This window comes from Platalea leucorodia, assembly GCF_965183815.1.
Source record: "Platalea leucorodia genome assembly, chromosome: 8".
Lineage (NCBI taxonomy): Eukaryota > Metazoa > Chordata > Aves > Pelecaniformes > Threskiornithidae > Platalea > Platalea leucorodia.
The window spans coordinates 35,553,232-35,567,616 of NC_138830.1; the positions used below are offsets into that span (position 1 = coordinate 35,553,232).

A 14,385-nucleotide genomic window follows, 5' to 3' on the forward strand; every position below is an offset into this window, starting at 1 on the left:
AGGGTGCAAGATAGCAACAGCTCCTTAGTAGTCCCATTTCTCCACTGCAGGAGAGGGTTCCGCTACATGTGCAATTGGTTCTAGGCAAATCAGCAGCATTAACCTCGCAGTCCCATTTGGATGGCTGCCTCCTCCTGGCATGGACTCAGGTCACCCAGATCATAACATAACCCCAGCATGGAAGTCACAGCTGAGGCCTTCAGAATCCCCATGGTGTCCTTTCAGTTTTAATCCAAAGTATTCCTCTGGAATTGCCTACAGTGAGCTTGAAAAAACACACTGGCATAGCCAGACCTACAGGTAAGCACACAACAAGATCCTCTAGGGATCTCAAGAAGCCCGAAGCTAGGTGGGATTTGTGCAACTGATGGGCCTTTGCAAATCCCTGTGGGGAAACTATTAGCTAAAAGTATCCCTGTAAATCTTTCCTTCACCTTTGGTATTTGATCTGAACTTTTACAAAAAATAAAAAAAGGCTGTTACCTGCCTGTCTTTAAGAGACCAATGCTATCTCCCCAGCTTATGACCACCTTGCATCCTGCACAGTGATAGCTAAAAACATGGTGAGACTTGATGCAAAATTACACGTCTTTGGGGCTGATCTTTAGAAGCAGGGTGAGAAGTACCAGGTGTCCTGTAGAATCTATGAAGTTTCTTCCAGGGCTCAGCATAGTCATGCCAGCAGCCTTCCTGCATACCCGATATGATTAAAATGCTCCCAAACAATCCAGCAACACTCCTCAGCTCCATCACATGGCATGCGCATACTATATGTGCATTTTGCTATTTTAGCTAAAAAAAAAAATCGGAAGCATAAACAAGACTAATTTGTTCTTAATTAGATGTTTAACTTCCAATGTTTAACTGCCTAATGTTCCTTTAAAGACAGATGCTTCTGTTTGGGGCTTTTGGTGCTGCAGCTCTGCACACATCTTGTGATCTGATAGGGAGAAGATCAGCTACCTATCAGCTGATAGAATATTAGTTCCACAAAAGCAGGACTAATCCAAGACAAAAGTGCTATGCTCCCATTTTGAGTGTCTCACATGGACAGAAAAAAGATTATTTAGCGTAAGACAGAAGTATCTACTTGAACTTCTGCTTTAACTTGAAGACATTTAGGAAAACATAAGAGGAAACTGAAGATCACAAGCTGAGTTAAAGGTTTAATTTCAGAAAAAGCATCTTATTTTTCTTAAGCATGCTATTCAACTGCATTTCTTTTAGCTAAGAATCTTGTATTGTTGCACGCTCAGTGATGAATTGTTCTCCCCTGTATTTTGGGAGAGCCTTATCTTCAGTAGTCCAGAAGACCGTGACTCTGAGAAGCTACAAGCTATAGTAAAAGCCTACCAGGGTAGGACTGAAAAGGTAAAAGTCTTACATACCGCTTTCCCCCATCTGCTGAATTGTAGTTGTCTTCTTGCTGATATTATCCAAACACTTAAGAACCTAAGAGCATGTGAAAAGGTGATTTAAGTGTTTAAGAAGAGATTAAAAAGAATTAACTCTTAAACTCAATGATTTAAATAATAACCTGTTCTCCACAGAACTCAGTCAGTGTAAGCCTTGTGGCTTGTGTGTGAGCATGCAGGAATAACAAAAGGAAAGTAACAGAAACATCACAGCACTACTGGAAATATCAGAAAGAAAGCCAAAACTAAGTGAATGATCTGTTTAGTTTTTTATTACAAAGATAAGAAGCAAACCATTCAGACTATAACACAACTCTTACATTCCCACTAGCTTTAAGTTTGTCTAAGCTAAGGATAAGAAAAACTTAACAGTGACGTTACTATATGCTCTATACAATCAAATTTAAATAGAGACCACAACAGATGCTGGAGAACCCACAACATCCTTAGCTACCTACCTCACTAGCTGCTTATCTGCTTTAATTCATTTACCCCAGTTTACCCCAGCTTCCCCCCCCCCCCCCCCCCTTAAGTAGCCAAAGATGTTGATTGATTGGAAAGTGATTTTCAAACAAGCTAATCAAAGGGTAAAGAGGCATTGCAGACATACATATAAAACTTCCATCCACACCTAAGCTCTTTCTCATTAGGTAAAGCTTCTTTCTGATGAAGCAACTAGTATCTTTTTGTTATACTGTTTATCAGAGGTGCATATGGTGCTTTTAGCTTTAAAAATACATTCTATTTTTTCAAGGGATTTAAAGAATAAGTTTTAATCCTGTGTTCCTGTTTGTTTGCAGGTAGCACAGGGTTTTTTCTATACTTAAGGTTCTACCTATTTTATAGCAATGTTCCTTCAATTTAGAAAACAAATAAAGAGTTTAAGGGGGGGGGGAGGTTGTCCTTCTATAGATTTATGTATTTAGTTATAACTTTAATATGTAAGTTCTCTAATGATGTACCCAGAGCAGGAGATAAAAAAAGATAATTTACCTATGTATCATTATTACATCGTTAAGATGCATATACCAAGTTTTTTTGCCAATTACCTAGTTTCTAGCAAAATTTTCCCTAGTTATTTTAGTTCTGGAGTTCCTTGTACTCACAGCATTTAATTTCTGTGCTAGAACTAATTCTGGCTTAGGGCTGGATCACGCTTCATCAAGGAGAAATATGTGAGAGTGCAAAAGTCAATACTAGCAAACCTGGCATTAAAGCAAAAGGATTTCTGCTAACTCATGCTATGTTGTTGGATGTTTGTTCCCAAATGGGCTGGCAAGTGCCTCATTCCCTAACTGGCATATAGGAAAATCCCCACAATGCTTAAAACCTCAAGAGCAGCTTGCACCCTCTGTCTGCTGTAGTAATTAATCTGTTTTGACCTTTCTGCCTCTATTTGCAGATTAGATGCTATTTTGCTGTCTAGAAGGTGTATGTGTGTTTCCAGGGATGCTGCAATGGATGTTTGATTCTGCTCATTATTGCTCTGTTAATATTTCAAGGCTCTTGCCTCCTGCTAACCCGAGTTGGGTGTAACGAGTCTCCTGGGTATTTAGAAAGGGCAGCAAAGTGGGTTATCGTGTGCAACAGCCTTCTTAAGTATCTGCTTGTGGGTTAGAGAGGCCAAAGCGAACTCCTGAGGAGCACTGCTGCTGACTCTAAAGATGGAGGCTGTCCTGGAGGGTGTGTGCTGAGATGTGGCGTCTGCAGGGCTGGGAGGTGATGGTGCTCTGCTCTGGTTCCTTGGTCAGCTATGTCTGGGTCTGCAGGGCAGACATCCCAGGTCTTCATACAGAAAGATGCAGGGCACTGAGCCCCAGCCCTTCCTTTCCAATGGGATACTAGCCGTTTGCCACAAAGCTTTCCTCCCTGTTTTTCTCCAAAAAAACTGTAAGTATTATCACGTGGTAAGCGCTAGTTGAATAACTTCTATAGATGTTTCTTATTTCTTTTGGGCTGTGGTACTGCTGGGACGTGGCTCCTCTGCTCCCCCCCCCCTTGAAGCCAGCTGAAGTGAGCGGGGTTTTCTGGTGAAAAGCAGCCTGCTTTCACCTCCTGTGAAGGCAACGGTGTGGCCTGGAGCGGGCGACCTGCCTCCTGCCCGAGCAGCCTTCGCTTGGGGAACGCGGGCACTCGTTGTTCCTCTCCCAGTACCAACAGCCATGGGTGGCACTCCAGGCCTTCCCCTGCTAAAAAAAAAAAACCAAAAAAACCCAAACCAACTCCATATTTATTTGAAAAAAAAAAATAAATAAAAGTCTACCTGGCACGGAGGGAGGTGCCTGCGGCGCCCCGCTGAGGAGCGAGTAGGGCGGTGGGGAGCGGCCGGGGCGAGGCTGCGGGGCCGGGCCGTGGAGCGAAGGGGCCGGGCCTGCCTCGCTTCCCGCCGCGCCGCCGCAGCCCGCCGGGTAAGAGCGGGGGCTCTTCTAGGCCGCGCGGAAGCCGCGGCCTCGCGTAGCGAACGGGCGGCGCGGGGAGACGCCTCGGCCGGGCGCGGCTCTACGAGGGGCCGGGGTGGAGGGAGGCGTCCGGGCCGCGCTCTGGCGGCGGGCTGTACCACGGTGGCGGGCGGGAAGGGGAGAGCGGGTTTCCCCGGGGCGCTGTGAGCCAGCAGCGGGTGCCGGGGCTGGCTGCTGGGTACGGCCGATCCGAGAGGGATCCGGTGTGCGGGGCGCGGGCCTTCCCCCGGCGGTGGGATGTGTCAGGAGCCGCGGGGTGGGGAGGAGCGTAGAGCCCTTAAGCAGGCTTGAACGGAGTCCAGGCCGATGGGGACTGGAAATAATTACAAAAAAGAAAAGGCAAGTGACTGCCTGCCTATTTCCTTATCATGCTTTGTTCAGGGGTCTGCTGGTGTGAGCTGTAATTAAAAGGCCATGCTTACAGTTGGTATTTAAAAGTGAAGTAAAACTAGTTTAGGGCACAGTGCTCTCCCGTGTTTCCCTCAGTTTTCCCCTTCTCCCCAGAACCCGTAGTGAGAAAGGACTAGACTAAAGCCAAAATACATCGGCATAAAGGAAAGTGAAACTAAATATGCTTACCGAAAGGCAATGAGTTGGGGAAATGAAACTTCACCCGTATGTACTTAACCCTGTGCTTCCCCTCAGAGGGCCGATGGTTATGAGAGGAAACACTTGTGGAGCTGTGGCCTGAGATGCTAACACAGATTCAAGGGGAAGAGTAAAGTGTTTAGGCTGGCCGTATTTTGTCCTGTTTGCTTCCAAAGTTTCTCAACTCTTTCAATTTTAATCCATTATTTTTTCCACACTAAACTGTTTTGTAACATTTAAGATAATCATATTTTGATTCTGAGGTAATGGGATGGTTTGGGGGATGGTTAAAACGATATGCTGAGGGATTTCATGTCTCCTGTGGTAATTTTGGTTAAATTATTTTGCTTAAGTGAACATCTTGGTTTTAAATAGATTGCTAGCCGGTTGATTTCTGGTTAGTGAACCTAACTTCTGCCTCGTGTGCTTTGTGCTGTGCACTGGAGCAGATGGCAGCAGACTCGTTAGCTTTGTGCTGAGTATGCTTGAGTTAGTCTGCCTTTATCCACACAAAGCACAACACTTTGCACTACTTTCTTCTTCAACATCAAGCACGAGTTAACGTTGACCACAGATGCAAGAAAGTCTCTTCCCACATCAGATTTGTCACTGTTTTTCCAGTAGGGAAGGCTAGGCTTAAGGATTTGCAGTGGCCTAGCAGAGAGCTGTAATGCTGAGCACAGAAAAGGGGTTTTACTTGCAGGGTGGTGTTACACCTCTCCTGAGGGTCTCTCCAGCTAGAGGGCTGTTATCGAGCGTGCCAGTGAGGGGGCTCTCCCAGCGTCACACGGGGTTTGGTGGAAGACGTGTGAGGGTTAGCTGTTGGGAGTTAGGAGAAAACAGAAGGATCAGCTGCGCTCCCTCTCAAAGCTGGCTTTGCTTGGGGCTCCCCACTCTCTGTACTGTGAGGGAGACGGATAAATACTGCCATAATCAGATGACAAGATTTCTGGGCCACTTGTTTGATTTGTATAGCTTGTGGTGTGTTCTCTTTTGTGACTGAGAGAGAGATTTGTATTTAAGTGTTTAGACCCATATAGTGAGCAGAGTATTCAGAGGTCGGTAAAGAGCCAAAGCAGCAGCTGAATTTTCTTCACTTCCTATGTAAATAGCATGAAGGGTGGTTGAACCTGTGAACCTCCTGATTTCTAAATAGCCTTATTCAGGATAGCCTTCCTTTATTTTCCTCATTGGTATGTGATTCTGTGAAGCATTTCTCTCATTCTAGAATGCAGAGGTTAAGCAGGAGAAACTTCTGTTTTTTAAAAAAAACGCTTTGCTTATTTATATACACTTGGGATTGGAGTGACATTGTTTCTCTTCCCCTGCTGTTCTCCAGGTTGTGAATAAATCCAAGAATGAACAAATGTAAGAAGCCTTATGTTGACCAGACTACAAATCTTGAAAAGTTCAGTCCTGAAATTCTTTCTGAAATTGAGAAGCTCTTTGCAAAGAAGTTTACTTACGCTAAGCCAGTAAATAATGAATGGCAGCTACCAGATCCCAGTGATGCTTTCACGTGCGATCACAAGGAATTTAACTCACTCCTGGCTCTAAAGGACTCGATGAATGAAGTGAAGAATCAACTGAGTGATAAGAACCTGGTTGAATGGCATCAGCACACCTCATTTACCAATAAAGCAGGGAAAATAATTCCTCATGTGAAGAAATCTGTGAATGCTGAGCTGTGCACCCAGGCCTGGTGCAAGTTTCATGAGATTCTGTGCAGTTTTCCTCTTCTCCCTGAAGAAGCTCTTCAGGATGGAGAACTGAATTCTGTCCACCTCTGTGAAGCACCTGGAGCTTTTATAGCCAGCCTCAATCACTACTTGAAATCCCACGATGTCCCTTGCGACTGGAATTGGGTAGCTAATACTCTAAACCCGTATCATGAAGCAAATGACACCCTTATGATGATCATGGATGACCGTCTTATTGCAAATACGTTGCCTTGGTGGTACTTCGGCCCAGATAACACCGGTGATGTGATGACACTGAAACATCTAACAGGACTTCAGAAGTTTGTAAGTAATATGGCCACAGTTCACTTGGTAACTGCTGATGGCAGCTTTGATTGCCAGGGAAATCCAGGTGAACAGGAGGCTCTTGTCTCACCCCTTCATTACTGTGAAGCAGTCACTGCTTTAATGATCCTGGGCAATGGGGGATCCTTTGTTTTGAAGATGTTCACACTGTTTGAACACTGTTCTACCAATCTGCTCTTCCTGCTAAACTGTTCTTTTGAGGAGGTCCATGTCTTTAAGCCAGCCACTAGCAAAGCAGGAAACTCAGAGGCCTATGTGATTTGTCTTCGTTATATGGGCAGAGAAAGCATTCATCGGCTGCTTTCTAAGATGATACAGAACTTTGGAACAGAAATGGTCAACAAAGCACTTTTTCCCCAGCATATGCTACCAGAATCTTTTCTTAAAATACATGAAGAGTGTTGCATGTTCTTCCACAAGTGCCAGGTAGAGACAATCTCTGAGAACATCCATCTCTTTGAGCGTATGGAAGAAGCAGAGCAGACAAAACTGAACAAGTTAAGAGACTGTGCAGTAGAGTTCTTCATGCAAAGACTTCATATGAAACCCATTGCCAGAAATAACTGGCTTGTCAGGAAGTCTCAGACTGGTTGCAGCATGAATGCAAAATGGTTTGGGCAAAGAAACAAATATTTTAGTACATACAATGAAAGGAAGATGCTGGAAACCCTTACGTGGAATGATAAAGTGGCAAAGGGCTATTTTAATCACTGGGCTGAAGAACATAGTTTAAATAATGCTGGTAAAATGTGCATCTTGGAAGGATCGTCTTCTAACCTTGAGTGTAGCTTGTGGTACATTTTGGAAGGAAAAAGACTACCTGTGGTAAAATGTTCTCCGTTTTGTGATGGTCAAGTCTTGGAAAATCTTAATGAAGCTATGAAAGAATTGCTGGGGGGGAGGCTGAAAAGCAGTCAAATGCTGGAGCCTTGTCACTCATGTGAAGTTCTTCCTGGGGAGCTGATATTGGCAGAAGTGTCTGATCTTTCCAGGTGTCATCAGGAAGTCCTAAATGAAAAATGTAGTGATCAACTCAAGTGCCTTGTGGTGGACTTTCCATCCCTCTGTGATACTGAAAGCCAACCCAGTATGGAAATAAAGCTCCTGGACTCAGCCACACTGCTGACTTTCAGCTTCTCCTTGCTTTATGATGGAGAACCAAAGTACCAGCAGCAGCTTTTGGAGTGCGTTCTGCATTCATTGAATCAGCTTACAATGGGAGATGCATTGATTTTGCCCATCCTCTCTTGTTTTACGCGCTTCACAGCTGGCCTGGTCTTTATACTGCATTGCTGTTTCAGATGCATCACATTCGCTTGTCCGACCTCCCATGAGCCTCTAAGGACTAGTGCCGCTTTGCTCTGCGTTGGTTACCGAGGCCTCCCAAACCCGGTTATTGAATATCTACGACGTCTGAATAAACTAATGAGCTCTTTACTAGACACGGACTCTCCCCAGCAGGTTTTGCAGTTTGTGCCTATGGAGGTTCTCCTCCAGGGCAAACTGTTGGAGTTCTTATGGGATTTGAACACAGCCATTGCAAAGAGACAACTCCACTTGATCGTACAAGCTAAGCAGCAGCAAATCACTAGCAATATTTCACTTTAGAATAATTCTAGAATTGAGCAAGTTGCTGCTGCTAGACCTTGTTTCACAGGCAGGTGGAAGGTGTTAAAAACATTGTTAATGTGAAAGTAATGTTACTGTAAAACCTTGGTGTGACATTGTTAATGTTGGGAGGATGTTTTGAGCTATCAATCCCACTTGACCCTATTGGCCTGTCCTACAAAAACCTGAGGCTCAGGCGTGGCGGACTTGGGAGGGACAGTGATTGAAGTGGAGAAACTGTTTCTCTTCTGTCACAGCTCTCCCTGAGCAAATTTCTTTGTGTGGCACCTAGGTCAGAACTGCGACCTTCATGATGAGAGGTGATTTATACCTGTTGCATCAGGCCAGACAATGGGAGACCCTGTTATGTGACAGTAGCCCTCTTCTGCGGAGCAAACTGTGGGAATCTTGACACACCTGCCTACTTTTCCAGGGTTTGTAGAAGCTGAAACCTGAGGTTTGGGCCAGAACGGTCAGTGGTGTGCAAGCCTGATGTAAGACATGAGGGATGAGTGTCTTGTGAGCAGGCAGCTGTCCCACAAAGGCTGGGTTAAAAATGACTGCCTGTAAACAGTAGCAGAGGTGTCCAGGGAAAGATGCTCTTTGTTTTTAATTTTGTTTATGCAAAGAGCAGCAGGCTGTGTTACGTTTTTTGACAGGTTATTGTGTGGCTGTGTCTCCCCATCAATGAACGGGCTATTATAATGTTATTTTTATGTGGCTTATGGGTCCTTCTTAAAATAATTTGAGACTCCTGAGTGGAAGTGAAGACTTTACACTTGCATAGACATCTGTCTATGGCAGCAGCTGTTAACGTGTAACTGCAAATGTTTTTCAGGCTAAAAACATGGTTGTGCGCAGATTTGTGTATCAAGAAATACTTTGGGTACCATCAGAGGAGCATTAAGCTGAAGAAATACGCGATAACTGTCTTTGGGAAAGTATGATTAATATTTCAATTGGTTCCCCTTAAGGATAAAAATGATGAAATTGGTAACTGACTGTTCCTTTAAGGGAGTCAAATTTTATTTTCCATATTGCTCCTTTGAGAGCTAAATTTTGAGGCTTAACTTGTGCGTATTAACATTTAGTTTTAAGTTTGTAGTATATGTGGAAAAACCTCCTCAGAGGGAGAAATGATGTTTAAAGGAAGAATGGCTTTGCTGCTGATATGTGCAAGATCTCATAGAAAAAGGTCGAAAAGAGTGGAGTTAGAAGGAAAATATAGTCTCCTGATGAATTACCAGTCACCTTCTGGAAGCACTTCTAGTTATATAATGTGGGAGCTTGAAGGATAATTGATTACTGGTAAGGGATTAAAAGAACTGCTGAAAAACGGTTTTGTCTGGAGGTGCTGCACATTTAATAGTCTTTCTTGCCACGTTGATCGGGGCAGAGTCTAATGTATCTAACAGTTCATTTTTTTTTATTTAAGAACTTGATAGGTGAATGAGCTGGTGGCTCACGTCTGACTAATTCATAACATTTTCTAAAAAAAAAATCTTGCTTTTTACAGTTGCGCGTAAATAGAAGGTGCCTAAACAAAAGCTTCTGGGATTGGTCATTGCCCATTTAATTTATTTAAATGAACATGCTCTTTTTGCTGTGAGCTGAGTCATGCTTCCTCTCTCAGACCAGGAAGGAAGGGAAAAGAGGCCACAGATTGAGAGATACAGGCAGTAATAGCTTCCCCTGTAAATCACTTTTTGAACCTGTAAACCAACAGTGCAAGCAGGGACACAGATTAATTTCATTGAGGAATAAAAAAGAAATACTGAAAACCAGATTAAAGAAGGAGGGAAGAAATATTGTAGAAGAACGGATGATGAGACAGTATCAAAGATCACCAGTAAAAGTCATCTTTATCTGAAACAAAAAGCAGGATAAAGGTATTGTCCACCAAAGACACCCCGATGTCTCTGCCACTGTTTCAGCAGTCATTAATGCTTCTGAAGATCCCACTGAGCTGAAGCATTTGAAAAGATGTCTTTTAAAGCAGGGGTAAACAAGACACTTCAAGTGCATGGGAGTGCTTACACTGTGATATTCTGCCATGGAGGCATGAGTAGCCAGAAGCATCTCATTAACAGGTACTTAAATAACTTGGGTTTCGTCTTACTAACATTAGTCTAATATTTTTAAATTATTATTTTGTAGGTAAAGTAAAATCCTGAGGTGACTGACAGACTGTGAGAGAAAATGCATTTATTTTTTCAAGTTTTCCTTGGTCTGTTCTGTACATCTGATGAACTATGCAGACTTACTTGAGATTCCTCCTATCCCACCATTCCCATCTCATCAATCTCCCTTTTTTCCTTTATTTTTAGAAGAAAGCATTTTAGATGGCCTCAAAGCTTCGGGGGAGTTAGGACTTCAGGGTACACTAAACTGAGGTGGTGGGGAAACATAATCCATCTGTTTGGAACTACCCCCCAAAAAAAATGTTGCTCTCCTGTGGAAAGCCAGATCTCTAACCCAAAGGAAATCCAATGTCCTGTGGATCCTGATGCCCGATTTGCTCTGGGGCATTTTTGTTTGTTGGCAGATATGGGGAGATGACAGGAGAAATGCTGACAGCAGCTATTCCTGTTAAAAAGAACGGATGCGGTTTGGAGAGGTTTTTTTATTGTTGATTTAATGGCAGGAGTTTCAAAGTTAGGAATGACACTTGTCCTTTTAATTGTGAGACTCCTGCGTTGTCTTAGCTGTCTTTAAACCAAAGATTTCTTTGAGGGAAGTGACACTTAATTTCTGTTGTGACTTTTGGAATATGTAAGAATGCATGGGAAGAATGTATTAACCTTTGTGGAGAGGGTCTGATGACTCCTGCCTTCCTCGAGGCTGTCAGTTTTCGGCCAATTTGATTTGATTTTGGGTGACACCTGATGAAGTGTCTCAGTATCCTGGCAGCTTTTAAGTTGTTTTTTTTATCTATTTGAAGATGAACTGGGTATTGTTTTTCATAATTAGGAGCTTAAGGTTTCACACAGGGGAAAATAAAGGAGATGGAGAGACTAAGTTGGTTATGATGGGATCGAGATTCATGCAAACTTGAGGTAAATTTAGTTTTGCAGCCCTGCTGTTGCAGGTTTCCAATGAAGGACCGATATCTAGGCCCAATGATTAGCTATGAGCTACGTTATTTTTCTGAAACGTTTTGGATCTTTTGTTTTAAGCCAGCATAATATTTTGAAATCAGTTGCATGAGGGTTGAATGAACTGGGTACTCCACTAAGTGAAAATGCTGATTTTTTTTTTTTTTTTTAAGTTGAGTTCCATTAAAGTTAAGAGACTTGCTACTTATTTTTACCAATTTTGTATTGTATCTAGATTCATTTGGATGTGCACGGATTGTATGTGTTCTTGCCACTGGCTTTCCAATTTAATTTCTACAAAGCATAATGAGATTTATAGTATGAAATCCAGTGGTCTATTAAAATGGTACTAATTGGTGTCTATTAATCTTCATTTAAGCTGGATCTATCAAATTACTGTTGTAAAAGTAGAATATGTAGCAGAATTGTATTCTATTAGAAAAACAACTTGGGACTTAACGGGAAGGGATTAATATTGCCTATGTAGAAAGTAGGAGAAAAGAAAAACACACCTTGATTTCTGGCCACTGAGCTGGATTCTTTAGGATGCAGAATAACATCAGGTCCTTGATTCACTGGAAGCAAGGGTTGACGAGTAAGCTGAAGCCTCAGAGCCTTATAGCCTCCTGTTACCATCCCTAAAAATTGAATTTTGACATCTCTTTAATTTATGGTTGATTTTCAGCATTCATTCTTAATGGTGAAGTGGGGGAAATCCTGTGTAACTTGTCTTACCATTTTGGGTGGTATGAAGTGGGTTTGTTTATCAGCACTTGCCCCCATTTCCCACTTTTAAACAATTTCACCTTGTAGCCTTTGAATATCAGTCTCTTATTTTTTTTTTTAGCACTTTAGTGAGTGAGGACTAAGATTGAAATTTCCTTGCCAAAGTCTGGTAATGGTTTTTCCGTCTCATTTGTGCAACTATTTTCATGAATGCCGTGCTGATATCCTTAGTTCCAGTTCTTTGTGCACTTAAGTCACTTGACAGAAAGATCAAATGGCGGTGTTTATGCCAGAAAAGTGCTCAGCCTGTGGCTGTTCATTGCTTACTCTTTAGGCAATAATTTGGATTGCCATCGAGCCCTCTTGTGACTCCTTATGGGTCCAGAGCTGATTTCAAGTCTTAAGAATGAAATTTGCTAAAAGAATTAGCCAGTGGCTGTAGACACTTACGCTTATAACAAGCAGAACCTTTAGGAGACATTTAAATGCAGCAAACTTTTCCACCAGCCAGGAGAGGCTAATATAACATGCAGCTGATGGGATTTGCTAGCCTTTCCTTGCTAAAAATTCTTAAAAAAAGGCTTTGAGGCATAATCACCTGAACAAACAGTTCACCAGTTGTGTGCTGCTTTTCTTGTACACACGGTTATGTTCATGTTTGCATGTGTGGAAACCCCCAGGATTGTACAGCTATGAAGCTTTTGCTTTGTAACTAATCCATGTGTGCATTTGTTTTGAAGGATGTATATATTTTTCTAAGTAGATGAAGGGATGTTGGTTTACATGGCTATTGCATATTTTCATTTGGTCTGCAAATGAGTGTTAAAAGACCTTTTTTTTTAAAAAGGACAGGAAAAGAAATGTTATTTGGAGAAAATAAAGTATTTTAGGTTTTAAATGTTTCTATTTATGTGTTTCTTTACCAAACGTGGAACAAAAAAATGAATCATAGTAGGGAGAAGTCTGGGGAGGTTTAATATTTCATTTTTTTGAGCCACAGTTCTCTCATCCTGCTGTTTGGATCCATCCTTAATGCGTGAAGGATACGGGGGCATTGGAGCAGCCTGTTCAGTGGGGGTGGTGTTTGGTTTTCAGTTTCTTTAACTGTCTTTACCTTTGCTGTTTACTGGTTCAAAGAGAGACTTCAGTTGCAAGTATGGTCAAAGCAGTGTGTAGGAGGCCTGCACACAGCTCCCTTGGCCTTGTCACCGAGCTTTACAATCTATGTCCCCTTGTGTGGTTGATGTAACCTACTTTAACAGCAAGGATTTTGTCTTAAGGATCTTTGGTTTCTCCTGGCTATGACAGCCACTTTGGTAGGACAAGGCTGTTATACACTGTACTTCTGTCTGCAAAGTCTATTATTAATCCTTATCCAAATGTTTTCATTCTAAGTGCTTGCCTTCACTGAATGGTATTACTTAAGAAACTTGTGTGCCTTATTCCTCAGGGTTGGCTCTGCTGTACTGACAAGGGTTCCAGCTGATTGTCTTTGGCTTGGCTATTTGATTTGTCTTGAGACTGCTTGCTAACTAATTTTGACTACAATTATTAATGCTAACGTTTTTTTTTTCATTGCTTTCTGCTTTGGAAGTGAACTCCAGATTAGGGAGCTGGGGAAAAACCGTTCTGTGTCCCAGAGGCATGAGATGACACAAGAAATGCATACCGTTCCGATACCTTAATTTCCTTACAGCTAGTAGGTATTTGGGGAGATCTTTAAACTAGAAGTGGTTTTGAATGTATGCTGAAATGCAGGACAGCTTGTCTCACTTGTAAGTGTTGGTTGTTAATGTCAAAACATACTTCAGGGGATGTGAGGAGTTTGGAAGTGAGTGGTCTTTGAAATGGGGGCTGGGTTGGAAGAGCCCATTAGAAGGATTATCAGGTTGATTTTGGTGGAAATATTGTTTAATGTGGTTTTACTGAATTACAGGGAAATGTAAATGCTCAGAATTGTATTCAAGCTCATAAACAGCTCTATGAAATATTTGCATTCCCAATATAACAATATAAAAACAGTGCCTAAAAACATATGAAATGGCAGATTAGAAAGTAAAGGGAAAATGTGGATGTCTTCATTTTGCTGCTACAGACCTTAAAAACTGCATATGTGACTTCTTCAGTCCTTAAAGTCTATTTATAGGCTACATTATGTTGATTAGAAATCTTATCTGAATTTTGATAGATCTTAATATGCTAGTGTTCCTGCCAGTTTTTGAGTTTAAATAGTTGGTGTTGAAAGCTAAGCCAAATCACTGAGCACAAAGCAAATCAGCTCTTTCCCTGACTGAACAGATATTTAGCAAATTCTCTTTTACTGTGTTGTGTCAGATCCTCAGTGTCCTGCAGCAAGACTGGGGAGATGAAATTTTACCTGTAATACAACTCGTACTTGAACTAGTGCACCACAGTTAGCAGTCCCTTTTATTAAAACAATATTTTGTCC

At 42.2% G+C, this 14,385-nt stretch overlaps 1 protein-coding gene across 3 annotated transcripts in view; it reads left to right on the plus strand.

Annotated features, from left to right (window-relative positions):
• The first annotated feature begins 3,204 nt into the window (after positions 1-3,204).
• Positions 3,205-14,385, plus strand: part of CMTR2 (cap methyltransferase 2) — a 29,379-nt gene continuing 18,198 nt past the window's right edge. For 2 of the 3 annotated variants that reach the window (XM_082320654.1, XM_082320656.1), the window contains exons 1-2: positions 3,763-3,823; positions 5,802-10,205. In XM_082320654.1, coding sequence (XP_082176780.1) covers positions 5,821-8,115 — 2,295 coding nt within the window. In that variant the 5' untranslated portion in view covers positions 3,763-3,823; positions 5,802-5,820 and the 3' untranslated portion in view covers positions 8,116-10,205. Of the gene's footprint in view, positions 3,306-3,762; positions 3,824-5,801; positions 10,206-14,385 lie in introns of those variants that run through there. The other variant, XM_082320655.1, reaches the window with a different exon arrangement.